Source organism: Erithacus rubecula (assembly GCF_903797595.1).
Source record: "Erithacus rubecula genome assembly, chromosome: 10".
Classification (NCBI taxonomy): Eukaryota; Metazoa; Chordata; class Aves; order Passeriformes; family Muscicapidae; genus Erithacus; species Erithacus rubecula.
In genome coordinates, this window is record NC_136662.1 from 21,022,075 (window position 1) to 21,047,409 (window position 25,335).

The 25,335-nt window shown below is 35.6% G+C and overlaps 1 protein-coding gene across 1 annotated transcript in view; it reads right to left on the reverse strand.

The window, feature by feature from the left end:
• Window positions 1-25,335, reverse strand: part of LOC306806119 (BEN domain-containing protein 5) — a 549,457-nt gene that overhangs the window by 486,966 nt on the left and 37,156 nt on the right. Inside the window, exon 3 of the mRNA XM_079314569.1 lies at window positions 16,744-16,868. Within this exon, the coding sequence (XP_079170695.1) occupies window positions 16,744-16,868 (125 nt within the window). The remainder of the gene's footprint in view (window positions 1-16,743; window positions 16,869-25,335) is intronic.

Here is a 25,335-nt window from a genome sequence, read left to right on the forward strand (position 1 = left end):
AGGTGACACCAAGTCAGCCAGCAGTGTTGATCTGCTGGAGGCTGGAAGGCTCTGCAGAGGGTTCTGGACAGGCTGGATAACTGGGATGAGGCCAACTGAATGAGGTTCAATGAGACAAAGTACCAGATCCTACACTTGGGTCACAACACTCTGCTGCACTACAGGCTGAGGGCAGAACAGCTGGAAAGTGCCCGGGGAAAATGTCCTGGGGGTGCTGGTGGCAGCAGCTGAACAGGAGCCAGCTGTGCCCAGGTGGGCAGGAAGGGCAGTGGCACCTGGCCTGTGCAGCAATGGTGTGGCAGCAGGGACTGTCCCCTGTGCTGGGCACTGTGAGGCCACACTCGAGGGCTGTGCCCAGCTCTGGCCCCTCCTGACACAGCTGACCCTGAGGGGCTGCAGCGATCCAGGGAAGGGCACTGCAGCTGGGGCAGGTCTGGAGCCCCAGTGTGGGCAGGAGCAGCTGGGGGAGCTGGGGCTCAGCCTGGGAACAGGGGGATCAGGGGACACCTTACCACTGCCCACAGCTCCATGGAAGAGGTTGTAGCCAGGTGGGGGTCGGGCTCTTCTCCCTGTAACCAGTGATAAACACTCCAACTGCACCAGGGGAGGTTGAAATTGGTTATTGGAAAGAAAATTCTTCCCTGAAAGGGCTGTCAAGCCCTGGAACTGGCTGCCCAGGGAAGTGGTGGAGTCACCATCCCTGGAGATATTTAAAAGAGGTGCAGATGTGGTGCTCAGGGACATGGCTTAGTGGTGGGCTTGGCAGTGCTGGGTCAACAGCTGGACATGATGATTTTAAAGGTCTTTTCCAACATAAACTATTCCATAGTTGTATCTATTCAGTCTTGATCACCAGGATCCCTGCTCTAATCACATTAACTTTCATTTTAAAAAGCCAACATGTATATTCTGTGGCCTGACCAAAGCAGGCACTCAGAAGAGAACGCCAGACACCCTTTCACATTTGAACTAACATTACTGACTGCTGCATGTTCACACACAAATAAAATGTTAAATTAATGTGGTTTATTTGCACATGCTGATGCGAGTGTGTATGTAAACCAATGCACACACTGCAGCTTTGCATAAACAAAACACTCCTCTTAAGGGAACTATGAATAAAAGCTTTATTTAGCACAGCAGTAATTTATCCCCTAAACAACTTCACACAGTTAGAGGGAATAAAGTGAAAAACAAAGGAATAGAAATTATTAAAAGCTATTTGCTGTGGTACTTCACTAGAAATAAAGATTATAGAGGCCAAGAAATTTCCAGTCAGTACAAAAGGATTTTAAATCTTTTAAATCTTTTGTTGTGTCTGTGACTACAAGTTGAAATGATTGATTTTCTTCTATGACAGTGTCTTAAATTGTGTGTCACATAGTCAAAATTTAAAGCATGATAGGTCCACAGTACAGTTTTAAAATCATTCATAGAAGCTCAAAATTTAATTAGGGAAAACATTAGACCAATTAAGACAAAATGGTAGTATAAAATATTAAGGTAAAACATGTATTAGTGTGACATTTGCATTTTTATGAAGTATGAATCACAAAGAAATAAAAACTGCTGCTAAATTTCAGTTAAGTCCCTTTTAAAAATCTTGTTTCCATGGCAATGCTGGGAGTAAGTTTTCAGAGGATGTAAGATATGGATTTTTTATTTAAAAAAAAAAAAAACCCACAACAGTTTAAATGAGAAATAGCAACATCATGGCCTCTTTTCAATTTTCTAATATGCCCAAGAGGCACAGAAAATAAGTCACCAAGACATCAATGCCAGGATGAATGCAGACCCCTACTTATTCCACTGTTTTGCAGTATGCTGCTAAATAAAGACATTCACCAGTGTAATTTTGCTTCAAACACACTAATTGTTAACAGGCAACAGTATTCTTGCAGTCTGAAGGCCTAGTAGAGCCCATTCAATCAGGAAAGCTTAATAACAACACTCATTACCAAGATGAGCTGAAATTCCACTACAAAGACTACCTATGACAAAAGTAACCAAGTGATTCTTCTTTTACATTCCAGATCTAAGAAAAGTTGTTCAAGTCTCTAATGAGTAATCAGGGATTGAGGTTTCTAGGCTACAAAAATCCTGTTATGGCAAAAAAGGCAGAAACCTAACACCCAAATCAATACTGTATTACTCTCTCCACAGGCAAGAGCTGCTGGGTCAGGAAAATCATGAAAAATTCATAGTGAAGGTGGTCAAGTCATCCATAAGATAGAGAAAATAATGCTATATCTAAAGATCCCTTGAGCAATTGAAGACATTTTATAGATTTCACCATGGATAAGTGCTGCTTTGTCTCATCTATGTGCCTTAATACTGTTCCTCTCTTATTCCTAACAGTAAATGAGGATGGTCTGGTCTATATTTACTGTCTTTCCTATTTACTTTATTAATTTCTCTGTCTTTGTGCTCCAGTGTTGTTGCAATAGCTACCCTCAAGAGAATTCTGAGTCACTCCTGCTAGAAGAAAAAGCAGGGAACACATCTTGGAGGAGTCCTCCACCTAAATTCCTCAGCAGGGATGAGAATAATTCGGCCCAAGAGAAAAAGTTAGGAATGTCCTGCTCCTTTCTTTGACATCACTTCTGCAAAGGGGAGCAAGTAACAGCCTTCATTTTTATCAAGTTACAACTCTCAAGCATAAAAAAGAAAAATACCATTTTATTTCTTATAAGGCTATTAGAAGGAAAAGAAGTGTTTCAAGACACATAAGAAAGATCTGAGCATGATTAATAACTGGGTTTGCACATCTTCATTCCTCCTGCAGCATCAAATTTATTCCTAACAAAACAGTTTAAAATGTAAAAAGACAAAGCAGGTCCCCCTGTACAATATATAATAAAGTAAGTAATAAAAAGGAACCCTAACAATAACAAGAAGAGATAGAAATCTAACTGCCAGATAGAAGACACAGCACTTTCTAAAGCTTCATAAACATTTCTGAAAATTGGGGAAATGTACATTCTTCCATAAGGCACAGAAATCCAAAGCTTTCCAGTAGGATGATGCACAGTTATCCCACACCTGTAAAAGATTTAAACATTCTATGATTCAAGACACAAGACACTTTGTGGAAAATGGATACAGTCATGATTAAATCTGTTATGCCAAAATAAGATAAACAATGTAAGAAAGACTATGAATCTCTCTGCCACTGAGGAAAAAGAATCAAATTAAGGATGAAAACTGCTAGTCCATTTTGTCAATTGTCTGCAGGATGCAGTACTGTCTCCTGTTCTGTAACAGCAATCCCTATCTAGTGAGCCATTTAAGAAACTGTTAAAGTTTTTTATTGTGTTTAAAAAATATTATTCACCTGTGAATGCAATTGTCCAACTATATTGCCTCTCTGGATATACATTAGGCTCAATCATGTGCAAATTCTTGGAATAATCTAGAAAAGAATGAATACAGGGGCAAGACACGTTCTCTCTTAGACTTGAATGTGCTGGACATACACCTAGAACACTAACAAACATCCCTGACCTTGTTATATAATGCCAATCAGAGACAGAAATAGCAATTCCATACATTAAATGTATTTTACAGTTTTTGTTTCGTTTCTTTTTTTAATGAAAATTAAGAAAGAATAGTGGGAACTAAAAAGCAGGAAAAAAATTAATTTCAACAGTAGTAGTGGGAGACTTAGCTCTGAAGGTTTACACAATTTTACTTGAAAGCACATGAAAGAATTTATAGAGATTGGTGCCAAGGAATATAAAGGCCATTGTTCCAAGGTGCTAATAGTACTGAAATGTCACTAAAGTCAATGGAAACTTGGGTTATTTTGCACTTCTTAGAAAATGTTTGAAAATAGCGAGTCCATACCAGGGACCTTGTGAAATCACTTGTGGCACCTATATTCCCCTAGAAGAGCAAATACCAGTGCAGAAAGCAGAGGTTATTTCAAAGCAGAGGGGTGAAATTGGCTCCAAGGGAAAAAAAGACTTACTATTGGCATCATGTAGCATGATCTGGCTGCATGTGTTCAAAACGTGTGCCAGAATCACACAAGATGATGCATGCTAATGTGTGTCACCAATATATTGCTGTATGAAAAAAATGTTCAAACAAATTTACCAATGATTTTTCTTGAATAGTAGACCAGAATATTTAAGGTTTGAGGTTTTTTAAACTACATTGACCAATGTCCAAAGTTATTAAAGGTTCACCGAAAAAGTTTCCCAAATTCAACACATTCAGTAAGAAAACAAGTTTTCTAGAGAATGACAAAGTGTCATGAATGATATTTCTGGGGCTGCCAGTACTTCACTATACATGGATTAATATTTTCACCTAGGTGAATATAGAAAAATGTTATCTTGGTGAGATGAGAGTACTGGAAATCTGTATCTTTGTGAAGCTCTGGTACTTCAGTGAGAGCCATGTGTGGGGCTGAAACACTGATTTTTGTCAGTCCTCTCCACTGCCACCAACTGAACTCAGCTGATTCCAGAGTAACCCAGCCTGTGGAAACTTGGCTGTCCCTCAAGTACCTCATCCAGAAGTTCCCATTTACATGGCTTAGATTATAAATTACCTGGGTTAAATAACTTGTGAGAGTAGCACAAAAGATGCCACTTGGCTTATTTTAGGTTATAGGTGTTCATTATGTATTACTACTAACATGGTTATTTGCATGGCAGACAGGATTTTTCTTTTTAAATTTCTCCCCACAGAAGTTCTCTAAAATACACTATTCTAAGACATTCTTATAATAGTATGCAGATACAAAAAACAAAAACAAAAAAAAAACCAAAAAAAAAAAAAAATTCATTAGAAAGGAATGAATGATTGGGAAAAGGAATACACAATTTAAATAAACAAAAATCAGTGTTTCTTACACAAAGATAAGGATACTCCCTAGGAAAACTTTGCATCTGCTCTTGTCAATTATACACTTCATCTTCAAAACAAGGAAAAAATGCAAAATATTTTTTATTCATTTTCCACATATATATAGCAGAACTATTAATAAAATAATCTTTGGGTTTAGTAGAATACATTTTACAGCCTGATAAACATTGCATTGCACACAAAGTAAAATGGCTGTATCATTTACTGTGCTTCTTTCATTTAATATATCTGTAACTGCCTGCATCTTCTCACAATATTCTAACTTTACAGTACTACAAAACACAGTTTCATAAATTGCAAAGGTCTGTACAAACAAGGAATGTATTTTAATGCAGAAAACTTGACACTATCACTGCACTTTTCTTCAAAAATATTCTTTTCTTTCTTTGACATTTTTTTGGCTCACACAACAGGGTGCCAAACATTTGTGACAGCTTACAATAGAAAAACAATATTGCTTTTAGTTAACAATGTTAGCTATGAATATATATTGACAGCATTTTCACTGCAGATTTGCTGCCAACATAATACAAAGCAAATAGCATTCAATATGTTGGAACACTCAGGGGAATTAAAGAGTTTCAAAAACAAATTTATGGCATTAGGTGCTGAATGCTAAATCTAATGAAAATGCAAATTCAGAAGTATCTCCTGCACATACTTCATGCAAAGGAACACAGTTGGGCAAAGTGATAAAATTAAGATTGTTTAAGTCAGGAGAAAATTATGTTAAAAATGCCTCTTCTTGTTTGGCTTTTTATAAAGCCAGTTTTACCACAAAGATTATTTTTTTTCCAAAATTCTTTCTGCTTTTCTTCCTTGAAGTACATCAGAGAGAGATCATAAAAATACCTCTGAATTCAAAATGTTCCCAAACATTTTGATAAAATACAACTACACCATTTTATAATTTTAATATTTGTAGCTTCAATCGTATACAAACCAAATCATCACTGTTCCCTTGAAACAATGGAAGCTGAGTTTTTCATCTAACAGTACATTTATTATCTACAAAATGAGCAAAGGAATGCAATTTTGCATTGTATATGTATAATTAAGTAATTACTATTTAAATCTTATTAAAATACAGTAATTTACAGCAATATTGTAGTCTCATCTCCTAGATACTAAAATTTATTTTTAAAACCAAACATTTATTGACAGTACCTTATAAGTGGCATGATATTAATAGTTTTTACACCATTTACATAGGTATATTTATACAAAGGCAAATTAATGGAGGTTAACAATACCACAATGCCAAGAAAGCAAAAAATGATCAGATTTTGTAGCTGTTGAAATAATACATTTTTTATCTATTTTTTAGATGAAGTTGGTATTTATCATGACTGAACCATAACAAACTGTTCAACACATATCTAACAGTCCTTGTAAGACATAAAAATCTTTTCTAAGTTTTAAAATAACTTGTTTAGATAGATATAAAATGATATTGTTATAAAAACAAATTTTTCATAGGTTGCACTCTGGTATTACTGAAGGCATTTTGTACTCTCTAAATAACAAAGAAAAAAGGAAAAGAAAAAATAAAATATTGTAGAACAATATTTAGGTTTAAGCATCGAAGTGTAAAATTATTATAATCCATAATTATCAAACTCACTGTAACACACAGAACTTTATGAATTTCAGGTTTATTAGAAAGCTGAATGACACACGTTTTAGGATTAAGCTGGGCCATCACACACAGTCTTCCATGAGGCTCATACTACATGCATTACAGAACAGTCAAAACTGCAAAATCATACAGTACTTCCCACTCTGGCAAGAGAGCCACAACTCCACTTTTAGATCTGCAAAGGAAAATCAGGAAATGCAAAGCTTCCTTTTTGCTCAGCTATGAATTTCAAAACGTGCTTTCGAGCTCACCCAGTGCAATATGGACCTGTATTCTGTAAGCACCAAACAAGCTGATTTTTTAGAAACTGAAAGACTCTTAAACTGGTGAAGATGGAATAAACACAGTTAATTTGTTAACGTCTACTCTATCTCTTTTTACTAACTGTCAAGGAAATCATATTTTACATTTCTTTCAGTATGTACTTGCAAAGGATTTCCCAGTAACCTACCCTAAATCTCACTGAAGGGTGACAACAGAAATCAATATGTGTCTCTGAAGAATAATCTAGCCAAACATTTACATTTAGAAAATTCATTTGTATCTATGCATGAGAAATTCCTGGCAAAAAAAAAAAAAAAAAAAAAAAAAAAAAAAAAAATTATCTCCCTGTATACATGCCATCTCTTTTATAGGCTGATTTTTATAATAAACAGGCTTTGAATCAATAAAAGAAATATATATATATAACTTCATCTAAAATAACAATTGACCTAGGTAGGTAACTATATTAACCTCTGGTTCAAAGAAATCCTCCTGCAGCCATAGGGAAGAGACAACCCACAAGGAACAGCAATTGTCGTTTCATCCTGGATATTCCAAAGCCATGGAATTGCCATTCCACATGCCTGCCAGGAAGGATATTTTGTTTAATCTGACTACTGAGGTGATCCTAAACCTAACAGTGGAAGTACTCAGCATCACTGTAGAATTTGCAGGGCCAGGAAATGCGCTGCCACAAACCCCACAATACTCTGTGGTGCTCTGTTTGTGGGATCAGTTTTAAATTTTCACAGAGAGAGTGAACACAACACCCTTCAAAAATTATGCTACACAATTAGAAAATTAAATGAGTGTCCTGTAAAGGACCATTAGTCCAAGATAGGAAAAATTGCCATTCCAATAAAAGCTTGTTACAATGTTCAAAGTTAAGGCTCTGAATTCATAGACTCTGGTGTTCAGTAGAACAATATATATATTAAGTGGGCAAAAATTTTGGTAGCAATGCACTTCTCAAAGTTGAAAATTATAATAAGGAAGTGGTTGTCCAATGTGTTGTCTCTTATCTTGGAAAATTATTAGGGAAAAAAGAGACTGGTAAACAGAAGCCACAACCCTGCTTAGTGACTGGCTGCGAGAAAACAAATATTTTGGGGCAGATTATTTGTATTCCTTATACCAAGCTACTAAAAGCTTCAGAAATATTATCCTTTCCATTACAATGTAAACGCCATTCAACAACATGCACTAGATTTAGCAGAAAATATATGCACTTGTTTTAAATCTATGCCGAATGTGTTCTGCTGTATATACATCCTCTAGTAAAAGGAGTAATAAAAAACTCATTTCTACTTGAAAAAACCTGCCGAGTTTTAGTTCCTACATAACATAATGCATATTTAGACTATCATGTTATTCTGTAAAAGATGTCCAAACAAGATGATTTGATGTTGGAATAGTCATCTCAGAACAACCAGAGCAATGTAAGGTAAAATAATTGTCAAGTCAATCTCCAGCTTACACTTTATTGCAGAAATAAATTGAACTCTGCTCTAGCTTTTTGACACGTAATTCTGATACTAATGGGTTCAAATCCATTTCTCTTTGCTCTCCTTCCTAACAGGAAGCCTTATGTAATACTGTGTCAGAAATCTACCAGTTACTGGCTAATGTTTCCCTTAAATAAAAAGTCTCTGCCTGTAATAGTATTAACAGCTGCCATCAGTTTACAGTAATGAGCCACAGTTCATCATGGTAGTGCTACTATGAAAATTAGAAGCTTCCACAGAGCTTCTCAAATCACAAAAAAATTACTAAAGCCATCCTGAGCTGTGGTGTAACAGCAGATGTTGCATACCCAGGGTGTACAGGTCAGATCCTAAACTGGGGGAACTGTACTCAATCATCAGAATCACTCAGCTGATTATTCTGCATCTTATATATAAAATACAGCAGCTCTATGTTGAGATGAGTTTATAAACCCAGTGATAATTTTCCTTAATTTCTCAAAGCAAAAAAAATTGCACAGTCATTTTACAGAGTATTTCACAGCTTCTCCAATAGATGAATTAAAATATATTTTGCTGGAAGAAACATAATAGTTTAACTACATATAATGTAGTATCTCGAGTAACCTACAGTTTTCCAGCTTCAATTAACAATAAAAACAAACAAAAGTAGCTACAAATCATGGCATTTTATTTGCTCCCTAAAAAAACTCAAAGTGTGTATCTCAATGTGTGATAGCTCTAGAGTTTTATAAACTAAGCATACACTTATAAGTAGTACAGCAAAGCAATAAAATATTTAATTGAGATCAGAATGGAATTTTTCTGCAGCATTTAACGTTGTGGGAACTTTTCTTCCTCAGAAATCAATGGGAGAAATAGATTATTCTGAATTTTTAAAATTGAGAATTATTCTGAATTAAAAGGTATAAAAATCCAGGAAAGTTCAAAACATTTCATCTTTGCTTCTCCAATGTATGCTTTCACATTCTGATATAAAAACTTTTCATTAATAAAAGGAAAATGAAACCAAATTTGATGGAAGACAATTCATTCTGGAACTAAAAAAATGGAGTATGTAATCAGAAATCAAAAAGGTTTTAAATTGAATGAAAAGCAAGCATGTCACATCACTGACATCAAGATCATCACAGTGCTGATTTTGTTGATGGCATCTATAATGTATTTTTGACATTTTGAGTGACAGCTGCCACCATCATAGGAAATTAAGCACACCTGGCCATTAGTTTCCTGTAGGCAAAAGGCAGTGTTAAATCTGTAGGGTACAGTGTGTGTGCAATAATTACTGAACACTGGCATCTGAAATGTTCTTACAGACACCTGGAACAGAAAAAGTTTATGAATTTAACACTGCCTTGCCAAGAGTGAATATTTCACCAGACAGATGCAGTTCTGGTAACGCTGACTGTTTCCTGTGTTTAGCAAGCTACCTGCATTAATTACTTTTCATATTTCATGGACATGCACACTACATTGCACTTACCAAAGTTTCACATGCAGCCTCAATCTATTCCAAGCACAACTGAATTATTGATCCAAAATAAAATTATACGTTCTTGAAAGGATTCCAACTTGGAAGAATCATCAGTTATAAATCTAATTTTATACATGACCAATATAGGCACAACTTTCCAAAATGGTACCATTATTTTTCTTCAAAACTGCAGTATGTTCAATTGATTTTTCTTTTTTTAAATGTTGAGAGGCACATGCAATCTATTTTAAACATTATCACTTTGTTTCTTATTTAATTATCATTTCTTATGCTTCCTCAGTAAGTAAATGATTACCTCAACTACTATAGGTATGGTCTAACCCTATGAACTTTTGACTTACAATAAAATTGTACCAGTTTCCAACACAGGGATCAGTAAAACTACTATTAAAAAGACAAAGGCTCCTTTGAAATAATCCATTTTGATTTTTAATATAAATTTCAGATAATTCAAGCCCTCCCTAACAAAAAGTAACAGACTCACATTACCCAGTGCTATGGTACTGCAAGGTCTTACAAAATTTGCTTCATGATTCTACCTCCATCCTTCTTTTCCCATTGTTTTCAAGTTGAAGGGCATGTGCTACTCAAAGAACTAATCAGCTTACCCTGTAGTAAAGCTTTACTAAAAAGATATTATCCAAATGCACTCCCCTTAGTCTCTCATGTTTTCTAGGCAGATAGACATAGATTTATGCACACATTTATATATAAAATATACATTTGCACACAAATACAGCTTTAAGGAACTTAGTCAGTGCAGGATATGCAGTTCAATTTTGTCATATATGCCATCAGGGATGCCATCAGATTAAAAGAAAACAACTTAAAGTCCAGACTTCTGCTGCTTCTAAATTCTGAAAGGAATCCCAAAGGATACAAACACATAACTCTTATTTTGTACAACTTTTGTCATATTTGCTAGTGAACCCCAATGAATTTTCACTGAAACCATTCTCTAATTCAGATTAATATTTTTACTTGATGTTTCCTGAAGAAAATTTTTCAAGACAGCTTTCTCTCCTTTTTAATCTTAGAAAAATTATTATAACTTCAACCTTTATGCAGTATTTGCTTTTCTCCAAGGAAAAATGACATGATAATGATGAAAAATAATGACTGACAAACCCAACAACCTTAGGTGCACGTCAAAGTTTAAATCTCAACCAAGCTCCACCACAAGAAATGAAATCCACTATTTGATAGCTAAGAGAAAAGCAAAAATTTCACTCATGTATGAAACAAATAAAAATTTGATACTGCTCTAACTAAATCAATACTAACACTACAGTAAGCAGTAAATGTAAAGTTATAGCAGTGATGCTACTCACAGTTACATGTTGAAGTCAAAATGGGAATGTGAGCTGGTAGTGTCAGCTGGGTTACCGATACCCATTTAACTTCTCAAATATAGAAGGTTTTCAAGAAAAATATCAGCAAGGAAACAAAATTAATTCCTATGACAAAACAAAACTGGGACATGAAGAAGATTGCATTTTGGCTACCTGGGTAAACAGTGACTAAAACACCAAAATACAGGAAGAGTTGGACGTCTCTTCCTAGTGTGCTAAAAATTCACATAAGAGTACATAAAGATGGGTAACAGTTGGGGACTTCCAAAAAAGGGAAAATTCAAACAATCTAGTGATTCTCCTTGCAAATAATTATAAATAGCTATTTAGATAGATTACAGGAGCCCATCAGATGAGGAATAATAAAGCATTCATGTAAATTATTGATAAATGAGTGATATATACCTAATTTATTAAGAAGGCATATGCAATGAAATGCACAAAAGAAATTATGCATTTAAGGTTGGTTAGGAATTGTTGCAAAAAAATGCTTTATTCATTCACTTCAAAATTTCAGATCTGTACTCTCATGAAAACATGCCCTTTTACATATGCATATTCCAAAGCTAGGTAAATTCAATATATAGCTTTTAATGTACAGTAAAGAAAATATCTGTCTTCTCAAATGAGAAGCTGAAAAGAGTATAAAATGTTATAAAGCATCTTGATAGCAGTAACTTAAATCCCCAAATGACAGTAGAGCAAAGCATGTCTGCTTAAGAAGAAGAAAGTAAAAAGGTAGCCTGTTTCCAACTTTAGCCTGCTTTTGATGTCACATTCACTCCATCTTACTTGGGATGCAGCTTCTGCAGGAATTAACTGCACAGAATGAGTTCTTAGGTCAGAAAAAAAAGGTTGAGTACCTCAAATTATGCCTGCTTTTCTTTTTTTTTCACCCTGCTTCTCCAAAATGTGTCGGTTGGTATAAAGAGAGACATTATCTCACCCTAAACATGTATCACTCATATCTTTAAACAATCACAGCTGCAACATCATAAAGAAGCAGTTGTCTGATAAGGATCATTGACTTGTTTTAGGACAATCAAAAAATGCTGGACATATTATAAAATCCACTGTCAATAACAAATATTTCCTGAATATCTAATCAATTAAAGACAACAGAAATCTTACAGCCTTTTATATTTTAAAGAACAGCTTAGGACAAAAAACAAGAAAATTCTACAATGACAGTTTCATGCATTCATAATAATGTCCAGCTATGATAATCTCTGTCTTACCTGTGCATCCTGTTTAAATTTCTGAAAAACAGGCTATCCTTTTTCCTGATCCATACTCACACATAAAAAATCACCAAAAAAAATTCATGAGTCAAAATTCTAGTTCCAGTGCAACAGCAACTGAAGTAACAGAGAGAATGCCTTTGAAGTAAATAACATTTGGTTCTTTGATTTTAACCTCAATCTGGATTGATTTATTAACTGTAAGTAATGATCAAGTCCTAGCTGCCAAATATCCATTCTTCTCCTCTATCCCTCTTGGTATATTTTGTCAGCACCCTTGTGATGACGAACTTCAAATGTGTTTATCAACACTTACAGAACAAAATTTGGCACTATTAGGAAACCCCTTCTGTTGGAAATTCTTTTTTTAATCTCAGTGAAAATACCATTTCTCAACATGATTCATCAGACAGCAGAGCTGCTCAGGGTACACACACACACAGAATTTGTCATGAGGCCTAGATATGCATTGCTTAGGGGTATAATATGGCTGCTGTGTGTTAAATCAAAAATCCTCAAACATTTTTAATCCTTTCATTGCTTTCTTGTATTTAACGCTTATCTTTTCTCAAATTGCTCAAGAGTAAATTTTCCAGGACAAAGATCATCTTTTTCCATTGTGGTTACAGTATCTGAAACAGTGAGTGTCAAGCACTTGAGAAGAATTTCTGGCTATGGCCCTCAAAAACAATAATCATTATTTTCACCTGTAAAATCCTTCAATATCTGTATGCCAGTGTATTTTTTATAATTTATCACACGTATATAGTTTTCTTTTTTTTTTTTTTTCCAAAAAGCTCAACTGAATCACTGTTGCTAGTAATAGCATTACAGCCATTTTAGCTCAGAGGTAATCTTGCACCTGAAGCACTGTGTATTTAAAATACTTGAAATGCAATTGGGAGATGAAATTTGTTCATCCAATTTCCGACTGCACAGAGAAGAAATTCAGCAAAATCGTAGATGGTGTTTTAAGGGCCATGGCTGAAGTGAATAGGAAGCAAACCCTGCCCAGTAAAGAGCATCATCAGGAATAGAGAGCAGCCTGTGACACGTATATAATTAGAGAAATTGGAGGCTTTGCCCATGAGAGCATGTGTTCCACAGCAAATCCTATTTCCTTCACTCTCCCTTTCATGGATATGTGTAAATCATAAAAGTCTATGTATTTTCCTTATATATGACATATCCGTTTATTTTTTTTCTTTTCTATTATTGGCGTTAATTGAATTCACCAAACAAGAGACAAAAAAAATCATAGCACAGATCTTTTCAGACCAACTGACTTGCAAGACAGAAACCATAAAAAGAGACCAAAAGACCAAATTTCACAACTTGCACATATCTTACATGATGATTCATTTCCTCACATAAATATTAGGCATTAGCTATTTTTTTAAAATCTTTTTTCCTGGTCAAAAAAAGTATAAAATAAAACAGACAACATAAAATGTCTGATGTAGAAGTCCAAATCATAAGGAGGAAGAAATTAATTTACCAACTTCCAAATTAAAAAAAAAATTATCTGTTGGTTCTACTTCAACATCAGGAAGTGAACATCAAATAAACCAAGTTTATAATAAAATTCCAAAAATAATTCTGGAAATATTAAGGCTGTCACTGGCATGGTACAGAGCTTAGCTCTATTACCTATGAAGCACAACAGTAACCTCAGACATACGTAACAGGAGCAAGGAAGCAATCACTCTGAAAAAAGACTTCTGTATGATAGGGAAAAACAAATTAGGCCTGAGTTTCCATAGTGATACAGCAACAAAAGGCTGCTGCAATTTCCAGCTGCCTGTAGTGAGGCAGTAACAGAGCAAAGGGACTCAAGCCCCTTCTCTGTAAATTGGGATTAGCATACTCAGAATTATCCATTAAATTTTAGTTCCGCACTATAAAGAAAACATTGAAGGAACTGGAAGAGGAAGAATAGCAATAAAAACAAGAAGTTCTGCAAGAAGCAAAATTACTAAATGCTATGGATTTGGATTTCATGGTTGGATTCTCTGGTATCTTAAAAATGCAAATTCCAATGAGTACTTTCTCCTATTCATCTCCTCTGTGGATTCTCTGATGTTTAATAAGAAATGATCTCATACTATAGCCTATCTGCCAGTGGGAACACTAATGGGTCTCTTGCCCATCTGGCAGCCTGTTTTCCCAAAACTTACAGGAATTCCTGTCCAGTGGTGCTGAAACTGGCCAAGAGTTAAGAAGCTATTGAAGGAGAAAAGAGAGGAGAGGGATCAGAAGCCATACAAAAACCTAGGCTAGCAAGTAGACTGTGAGATCATATAAGCTTGGCTTCCTTGGGAAACTGGGCTAATTATCCAAGGACTGAAAGATTCACTTATGATGAAAGTCCAAAGGCCCCAAAGCGGAAAAATACTTAAAAGGTAAAGTGGTCTATTGGATATAGGGCTGAAAGAACCAAACATGATAGCTAGGCTGAGACACAAATGATGAGGAATGTTATAATTTACAGAAATATAAATGTTAGTCAGGGATGATGAGGATTTATTTGCACCACAAGGAGTTATTACTAAGCAGAATATCAACTGGGAATTGTGGGATTAAATAAAGGAAAGCTTTAGGCTAAAAATCAAGCAACACTGTGGAGGAGTCTATAAAACAGTTTTCAGATATAGGAAATGGAAGCTCCATAACTTAAGAAAATTAAAACCAGAATTCAAAGAACCTGTTTTCTTACAGAACAATAATACATAGGTGGTAAGACTGGCTGGAATGTCTAATTGGTCTTTCTTTTCATTTGTCTGTAAAGTAATAACACAAAATACTGTACTAATCAATAATATAAAAAACAAAAGTAGCTACTCTTTGTGAATCCTTATCCGAATGGCTGAAACCAGACCTAATAAATACAAATGTATAAATGTGCCTTCTTCATACATTAACTATATGATACATCAAAAATAAATACAATATTATCCAGGTAATGATTTATAGAGAGCTATTAAAATAACTATTTCTACACATAATGTGACCAAAGGTCCTCTATATTTGTATTAGTGCAAAATTTTGAAGCAATACGCACTAGTTTGGGCTTCCTTGTTATTGTTTTCTAGTAAAACATAAAATAAAATAATCAAAATGCAGAAAACAGATTACATTACACAGTATGTTTGATGTTGCAACTTCTAACTTTCATTTAATATAGCTGAGCTGCAATGACTAATGCTGCCCATGGTCTGCAGTACAAAGACCTAAAAAAGGTTCCAGACTAGATTACATCCAGGCAGGTCTCATTTTAACGGAAATTGGAGAGATGAGAAAAAGATTATAGGAGCACACATTATAAAAACAGACCTCACAAGTCAAACTTAATAGTGGAACCATTCTCTTTCATGTAGACAACCATGAAAACAAATATCCTGTAAGCACTAGATATATATTGTATCTTTCTACCCGATCTCTTTGCCTCCTTGAGACAGATTCCCATTCATCTCATGACTATATAATTTGATCATAGCTGAGTAAGGCACAGCAGGGGAAGGGTCTGTCTGATAAAGTATCAGGCTCCAGGACGACAGATAAACAATTTCATGATTTCCAGTTGTAACAGGAATGATGCAGTGCTGGATATTAAGATATTAGTCTCATATGAATACAAATATCAAGCTTCTGCAGTTTTTTTCTCTTACTAAATATGTTTTATTTCCATTAAGCAAAAACGACAGACTGATTCTGATAAATTAAGGCACACCACCAGAACAAAATTCAAGGCACTTGTTAAAAGTGAAATGCATTTTGTTTTTAATGTGAAAGTTAGTATATAACTTTCATAAGTATACAAATGAAAAAATAGAGCAAGGAAGTGTCTTTCTTAAGAGGTATCTTTACAACAAAAAGCATTATTTAAAAGTAGGTGAAACAGTTACCTATCAATTTGCTTCACATTTAAACCTCTTTCACAAGGGACACACTGGCAAAGCAACTCCTCTGCTACAAATCACAAGGGAAATGCCTGTTTGCAAAGCTGCCCCATTGCTCTACACATATTAAATGAAGGCTTGAGTGATAATGTTTGAACAGATATGATGGACTTCTTTTTCTTATATTAACACACATATTTGGTTGGAATGCAAAAGCACAGATACATGACAGCCATTATTAATACCAGTTCTCTTAGTCAGCAAAAATTATACTTTCTTTGCAATTACCTCCTGGCTTGGATAGCTGAAAAGCATGGTCATACCCACTCCTACTGATATCTGCTTTTATTTATAAAAATTCAAAGAACAAAGACACATTTTAAAGAAACTTTCAGTTGCAAACCCTGGGTGTCACCTTTTTTTGTTAAAGAAAACGTGTTCTGGAGTAACTCAGTTTTTGAAGCTGTCACACTGTCTGGATTGTTGTCTCTTACCTGTGATTCCTTCGCGTTTTCCACGGTGAAGTTGAACCAGACTCGGAAGCGTGGGTTGCAGGTGTCTGGCCTAATGAAGAGATCATACTCAAACTCTGTGACGTGGTCAACCCGGCCCAGGTTCCCTGCCAGGAACAGACAAAACAGGGTTTGTTTTAATGAATGGCTGATCAACTCTCCAGGAACAACACTGAGAAAAGTTTCTAAAACTTCTACCTCCATTGGTTAAAATATACAAGTATAACAGGCCTTACAACAGTTCAGAATTAATTTTTAAAGGTAGTTTGGAATTATTTTTAAAGGCTTAATTGTAGTCATATAATAAAATATATAGCAGTAAGTTACATGCATATGAATACACCAAAAAGAAGACAACACAGATTTTTATTATTCAATCAAACTGACCTTTTGTCTCCTCTTATCTGAATATTCCAATTATGTGTCCTAACATACTTTTGTTTCCTTTTTTCACTTTTTCACTTTGTTTAAATGATATCTCAGTCCATCTTTTTAGTCCCCACCTGTTAGGATTCCTTTCTTTCCAATTGCTGCTCTTGTTCAAGTCCCTGTAACATTAAAAAGTCCCCAGATTTCTGCTTGGCCCCTCTGGCTGTTGCTCTAAACATCCCTCTCTCCCCACAGATGGTCCAGCCTTTATCTCCTCTGTGATTCAAAAACCATCTCAATCCTTTTCCTTCACCATTTACAGCCACTATCACCTCCTTCCAAAGGACACAAATGAGACTTTGCTTCAGCTTGTTCCTAGTGAATTTCATGGAATAGTATTTTTAAATATAGTCAGAGCTACATTGTCCCCTATGGCATTATTCAGCGGGCAACCACACTGGCTATAGAAATGAAGTTCAGCCCTGGGAAAACTCACTAAGTGCTTTTAAATTGCTAAAATGGCATTTTTTCTTTGAAGTGTGCCAAGATTTTTAGAGACAGGGTTTAGACTGTCCATTCCATTTATACACTACAAAAATAAGACTTAGAATTTTCCTGATCCAAAACCCATCTCACCAGGTCTTGTAAGACAGGGCCATATTTTAGCTCACATGATAAATTATATTCCTTTGTAAAAAGTAGCAATGAAAACCTCAGTTTATGGTTTTTCAAATATATTTTGGGGGTTAGATATATATTTTTGGGTTGGAAATATACTGTTGGGTTCTAATGTGTATTTATAAGGTTATTTGAGCTAAACAATTCCCTCCTCAGCAAGTCCCACTGCAGTCAATAGGACTGTTCTCTGGCAACACATTGCTCAATACCAGCACAAGCAGCTCTGGGCTGGAAAAGAAGCAGGAAAAAGGCATTTTTAATTCTGTTTATCAATACAGTTCCAGGATCTCTACCTTATCCTAAATTGTTTCTGGCTTTACTAATGGAACATGTTTAATCTTCTCTATTTTTAATGTTATCTTCTACTTTCCTACCCACAACCTTCTTTTCAGAAGAAAATTCTCTCTCCTGCTTCCCTCTGCTCCACGCTCTCAATCTGCTCCTGAGGGCTCGCCTCAAGGAGACAGTTGGCATTGGAAATATTTGAAAAAAACAGCTCTATTGGGAAGCCAGAACACCTGTGACAAACACAAATAATGTCACCTGCCATGGTGAGTGTCAGTGTCCAGGTGCCTCAGTCTCTTGCACCGCACCTTGTGTGGGGAAGTTGATTCTGGGAAACAGGGAAGGGCAGGGAGAAGGAATTGTTTCAGTTTCTCCTTGATTTTTACTATGCAAACCTATTTTAAATTAGTCTCCCCACAGAAGAGTGTTTTGCCTGTGCAGGCCATCCCTGTCTGCACCTGCACCCATGAGCTTTTTCACCTTATTTTCACCTCTGTCCTGGTGAGGAGGGTGGGTGAGAGAGCACTGGGTGGGCAAAGCCAACCCACCACAGCTCCTGCTTTAGCTGAAGACCCTGACACTCTAAGTGCATGTTCTGCCACAGGGGTCAGACCCACCCATTACTGACAACTGAACACAAATCTTAGTGTAAACTATGATTTCTTACAGATTATTATCCAAAGTAACTAAGAATGGTAAAACCAAGCTATTGCATTTTAATACCTTTAATTAAGTGATTTTGTTTTGCTGTAATTTTTCATTTTCACAATAATATTCCTTGGATATTTCAGGATTTAGGTAGCCCAAGGCATTCATCCCAAAAAATTCTATTCCAGTTGCATCACAGGTCACAGATTTAGATGTCTCTGGACAAAGTTTGCTGTGTGGATTCACCTCAGCCTGAGCTGTGCATGTGATCCTGGCAGACTCTCTAGGGTTAAGGCAGCAGGCTGGGTGAACACAGATGGGGGGCTAGGTCCATCTTGTCAACTAATAAACTAATATACATGCCTCCCAGCAATCCCAGCAATTCCAGATATGGATTAAGTTATCTGCAGCACAGAGCAGAGGTGCAAATTCTGATAGAATTACTCCCAAAGAAGGACACAGAAGCAATTAAATTCATATTTAAAGTTCAAAGACCATTAAAAACTTGTACTGCAAGGCATAAGAAACTAAAAGATTATTAAGTGAATAATTAAAACAGAGCAAAATGAGACCTTAATTTTGACCTTTTGCACATTTCCATTTCTTTTTTAACATGAAGCTAACCCAAACTGGATCTGGAACAGATGACCCTCTCAGAAGTGCTTTACAGAGTCCTCAGGATGCCTAAACTAGCACTGGAGAATTGTACTGATGTCAGGGGAATCACAGATGGTGAAGAGCTGATGTGCTGGAGCCACTGCCATCCAGTCTGCTCTGAAAAACCCATCTGAAATCCAGCAGAGCCCTTAAAATTTAATCATTTGTGTGCTTGATTCCTAAGGAACCCCAACAAGGTTTCCTTCCTTTATTTGAATGCTCCCTTCCCTGTTAATGAACTACTTCTTCCTTTTGTGAGTTTATTAGTTTATTATTAGTATTTGCCTCTTACCAGGCACATGTCAGCTGCCATTGTCACCTGCAGCCCTTTGCAGTTTGGTGCAATTTGGACATTTCATTAGCCCACTATTTCTTCTCTGTCTTCCAGATGCTAAAGAGGCTGGACTGAGCACTAATGCCTTTGGTAACTAATTCAACAAGTTCCTCATGCTCAATAGACTATTGTTTGTAATATCACAGCCTTTGCTCACAATCTGTCAGCCTAATTTCAGCCCACATAGCAATGTCATTAAACAAGACAGCAGTTTTGGCATAAAGAAGCCAAGAACTGTAGGAACAAAACACCTCCTCACTTTAAGAGATGCTTTGTAGAAAACTGATAATGCCACTGAAAAACATTTCTTGGTGTCCAAGAAAGTGTATAAACTTCCTAAATGTTAATCTCATAAACAAACTGAACAGTTTTTTGTCCTGCCTTCAGAGTGTTGTAATCATGGGAAATACGTTTGCTCTGATGGATGAGAATTATATTCCAGTACCACAGGTACCACAGTAACATGCATTAGAAACTATGGAATAGGAATTAAAACATTGATTACAGCATTCCATTTAGATATTAAGCCATATTAACATTTTAACACTGAAAAGAAACAATTTTTTCTTAAGTGCAAACCACCTTTAAACTGATTTTTTTTTTAAATATTTGTAAAAGGTTCCATATTTTTTTGCTTGCCTTTTTGCTAAATATATAGCAAGAGAGAAAACTATTTAATAAGTGGCAGACAGCAAGCTCCTCCTGTGCCCCAGGAACTTCTGTGCAATTCCACAATGCATACACTGTCCTTTGCAGCACATGCAGCCAACAGTTTCTGTGCTGAAATTGTGAAAGTCAGACAGCACCAGTTTTATGTAATGTAACTAATAACAGTTTTCACTGTATGACCCTTTGTGTCCACAGTTCTTATTCTGTGCATATTGCTAGTTTGGTCATTTGTGATGTCAGTAAGAGTCTGTTCACAACTTCATTGGTTAAGTACATTCTTCTAAAATCAGAGAAAAAAGTCTCATACTACCAAAACATCAGCTTTGCTTTACTTAACTTTGAGTTCATGCCCACATGAACTCATCACCACTCCATTCCATAAATACAGAGGTTGTATATATGAGAATATACAGCATTCTCCAAAGCCTCATCACTCCATATCTTGTGATTAGCACTGTATTTTGGGGTTAAAATTAAAAAATACAAGATATTGATGTTATTTAAGGTACATGCATGATTAATTAACTGATTGAGTAACGTGACCTGCAAAGGAAAAAAAATCCAACAACATTATGAGGAATAAAATCTGAACTGGTTGGCATTCTAAGACAATTCAACCTTTTTTTTTTTTATAATTTGGGTGCATGTCTGGATGTCAAATGACTTTCTGACTATATCTTAAAAATAAAACAAGTAATTTATTTGAGTAGCCGGCACTTTTCAAGACATTTTGGATTTTCTCTCCTATGCACTCTGAAATTAGTTGCAGGGGTTTTTTCCATTATTATTTTACTCTACAGAAATATTAGCACAGATCTTTTTAAACTGATGGGAAGATGTGAATAAATCAAATTCCCAAATGTCTATAAACTGACTTTCACTTAGCCTTGGGGTTTGTTTTTAAGACACACTCAATTTTCAGTCACAGTTCTGTTCAATACTCTTAGCATACTGAGAAAAGAGGAGACATACTTTCCTTTAATCATTCAAGCTGAAATTCTTAATTATATTTGCTTAAATTGCTTTACAGAGTAATGTTTAGTGCAATGCTCTTAAAATGTGAATAGTGAAAAGGGTCAATAGCATGTTTCAAGTTTCTTTAAAAGTCAGAAAAAAGCCCAATGATACTATTTTATTAATCATGCAACATACACTTAGTCCTCATAAAATATTAATGTATATTGCTTCCTACATCAATAAAAAGTGTACTTTACACAAAGAAAGAAAACCTGCTTAAGAAAATGCTAGCTAAAGTTACTAAACATTCTAACAATTATCATCAAATGCTAGAAAAGAAAATATAGATATGTTAAGCAATCCTAAAATCTTCTTAAACTGCACATTGTGCTTGCCTACAGTGAATTTTTAAGATGAAAAATAGACCTTGAGGGTCTCAGACAAGCCTGAGGCAATATAAAGAAAAAGGTCAAACACTCTGCTAAAAAGGACCGTTATCTTCAGAACAACAACTTATCAGCCAGCTTGCAGCCCTGCTTATTTACAGTTATTGGTCCCAGAGGAAGTGCACTTCAGCGCAGGGCGCGATTACTTTGTAATGAGTTTGCCAGAAATGGTAAAGGAAACTAATTTGTAACAATGTGCTGTTCCCGGCACATGAACTTTCTCAGAGACTTTTTTTTTTTTTTTTTTTTTTGTCCGGCCATGAATAACTAACTTCAGCCTCCCTAATAAGCAGTGAAAACAGAAGTGCACTAAACCCGGCTGAGCGCGAGCATAAATGTGCTGAAATATCGGTGATTATCCCTCTCAGCTGTCCATTACAGTACTCATGATGACCACCAATTCCCCTGTGGTGGATATATAGAATGCAGGTTTCAGGGGGTGGATTTGCACATGAAAATTAACACCATTTGGAAGAAAATAGCCTGCACCTGTCACAGATTAGCAACAAAAGGTCAAATGCCTCCTTTTACACCTAGAGCACTTGCATATTGTATGCCTTGCTTATAGGAGCCTAATTCTACTTTCTTAATTCAGAAAAGTGAGCACCATGGTGAACTGAGGATAAAAAAGAATTAAATCTTGGCTAAAAGCTATCAATAAATCTATTGATCAAGATACATATGAATGGAAGTAGCTGAGGCAATCTCTGTCTCTAAAAGAGGTAGTTTTTCAAAAGAGAATTACACAAAGTGCTCTTCTGTTTTTGTCAATATGCTGCCAGGTTTTGAAATGCTATTTTTCATCCACACAATAAAAATCTTGACAAGTAAGCAATAGAAAATCACTAATACACTTGCAGCTGCATTTCAATCTATACAAATTCTTTAAACAAAAACAACCAAGGAACAGATTGGAATATACATCATTTTCACCAGTTGAACCTGGGATCAAGTCCAAGATCGCCAAACTGTATTAATCTATATTTCATGCAACTCTGTATTTCCCAAAATAAGGTAAAATGCTGAATATGGAATAACCTCAATGGAATTCATCCCTGTAGCTCATAAAAAACATTGAGATGATAATGCAAGGAAATTTTATTGATATGTTCTAAATGGAGCAGGAACTACAGGGAGACTGAGATCTGTAAAAACTTCTCTCAAGTGAAAGATTAGATATCTTCTGAAAGGAGTGCATCTAGGAATATCAGATGTAAATTCCCACCGCCTTTATGGTCTTTGCCTGTGAAAAGAATTCACAAAAAATAGTTTGGCAATAAGTCATAAAGAACTTCTAAATAGCATTTGATTTCTAAATAGGAAAAAAAAAATCTAATGAAATAGGGATGATTTCTGAAAACCCATGACAGCTTCTGCATCATTTCCTAGATTCATTCCCAGAGCATATGTCAGCACAAGATACCTGAAACCACAAAGCATGATTTGGAACAATAGGACAATACTATAAAAACCACATACACAACAGTGTAAATCATGGTTTAAATTATTTAAATTGCACATATCAAGCTCTGCAACACAAAGTAATATCTTCAGTACCACAGTTAAATCAATGTTCTGCAGAGAATCTCTTGGTACTCTTCAGCAATATAGCATTCTTTTAAAAACCTGATGTTTCAGTTAAAACCCCCGCAATGCTCATGACTCCACTTTTGGCCAAAATCCTGATTTTCTTTTAAAAAAGGTCAAGAATATCAAATAGACAAAGCATTTCAAAAGTACATGGCTCAAAAAGCTGGAGCTTCAGACATGATTTGCAGTTTCTTTTCCATCTTCCCTCCTCAATTAAGTTGAAAATGTTGTTTCCATAATGTTTTAAGTTTTTATCAGTAGTGACATCCAAATAACAGTAAACCAGTAGTTTTTGTGAAAAAGACTGCATGGGAGCAATGACTTAGGTCTTAGCAGCAGCTGGTAAAAGGCCAGGTTCCATCTCTGCAAAGGGTAGGTCAGGATGTAGCACTCACAGAGGCCTAGAAATTATGATTGAGCTTTTATTGTAAACAGACAATGTGATAAAATCTAATTGTGAGAGCACATGAGAATTCTAGCTTTAGACATTTCTTATTTAGCTATGTAAACAGCATTAAAATAAATTATATCCATTTGATTGGGGGGAACATAAGTTATGGATCTCTACTGGGTTATTTTTTTCTTTTGTTGTTGATCTTCATCTATAACAATGAAAGCCTGATCTGATTTTCCAGACTTTTTCAGGATCAAAGTTAGAGTTCTACTGTCTCCAACACTTTTCCTCCCAAGTGACACAAGTAAGGTGCACTGAATCCATTCCTGGGGATATTCTGCCCATAGGCCCTGGGAACAGTTACTGCTTCTCAGTGGTCCCAACAAATGTAATGAACAAATCTTTAATTCCTTTGTATTGAGTTAAATTGCAGAAATATTAATGGTGTGTGGCCTAGACTAAAACACCCACAGGAGTTTTATAAATTAAAACTTTTATCTGAATTAGAGTAGGAGGCAGAATTGTCTTCCACACAGAAAACTAAGGGAATTGAAAACCTGTAAGAAAGAAAGACTGGTTGAAAAAGGAGAGACTCATAATCAATCTTAAATCTATTCATTGAGTATAAAAAAACAGGAGGGGTGGCCAATGCCATTATTTATTTTACTAAAAACAGTTAGAAAAAGATTCTCATATTCCAGAAGTCCAGACAGTGCTGCCAATGGATAGCTTTAGGATGAGTTCTTCCTTTCAGAAAAAAATACTTTTCTTGGTCACAGGTGTTTAAATGTCTGGACAAACGGGAAGAGGGAATAGAGGGATTAAAATTTATTTAGTAGGCTTGAGGTTCCTCCTTCAGTGAGGCTACAGTTACAGAGATTTCACACTATAAATAACTGTAAAGTTCTAGCATGTGTTAATCACAAAGGCCACCTACTGACATCACTTGCAACTTTCTTTTATAGTCCAGGAGAGTAAACAATACAATTTAGAAAGACAACATAAGCAGCTAAACTGGAATATTTTCTGTCTTTTTATGTTCATTAAGTAGAGCAGTCTTAATGGTGATGTCAGTTTAGAGCACAGTGAAAAACAGCCACAGGTATTCCTGAATATTTAGTGATCATGATTGCTCAACAACCACTGTGAGCAAAATAGCACAATATACAAGTAACAGATATCCCAAAATATTACAAAGACCATTGTGTAAACAGCAGGCTCACATATATATTAAGAAATTATACAATACAGTCTTGCTGAAAGAATTCAATAGTTTTGATCAAATGAGATTGATATTTAATCACTCGCAGCCAAAGAGCCTCATTTCAAAATTGCCCTTTTCAATAAAAACTAATGCTTTCAGTTAAAGGACCTAAAAAACCTGGTGCTGCAAAGAATAAAATGTCAATGTTCACCATGCAGGGAAATTGTAAAGGATGAATAAAATGGAGTTAGTCTCTTGACTCCTTCTCCTACATCTGTAAGAGTCATATAAACTACAGAAATATCAGCAGAGCCTAAGACTGCAGGACAAATGCTCCAAAAAG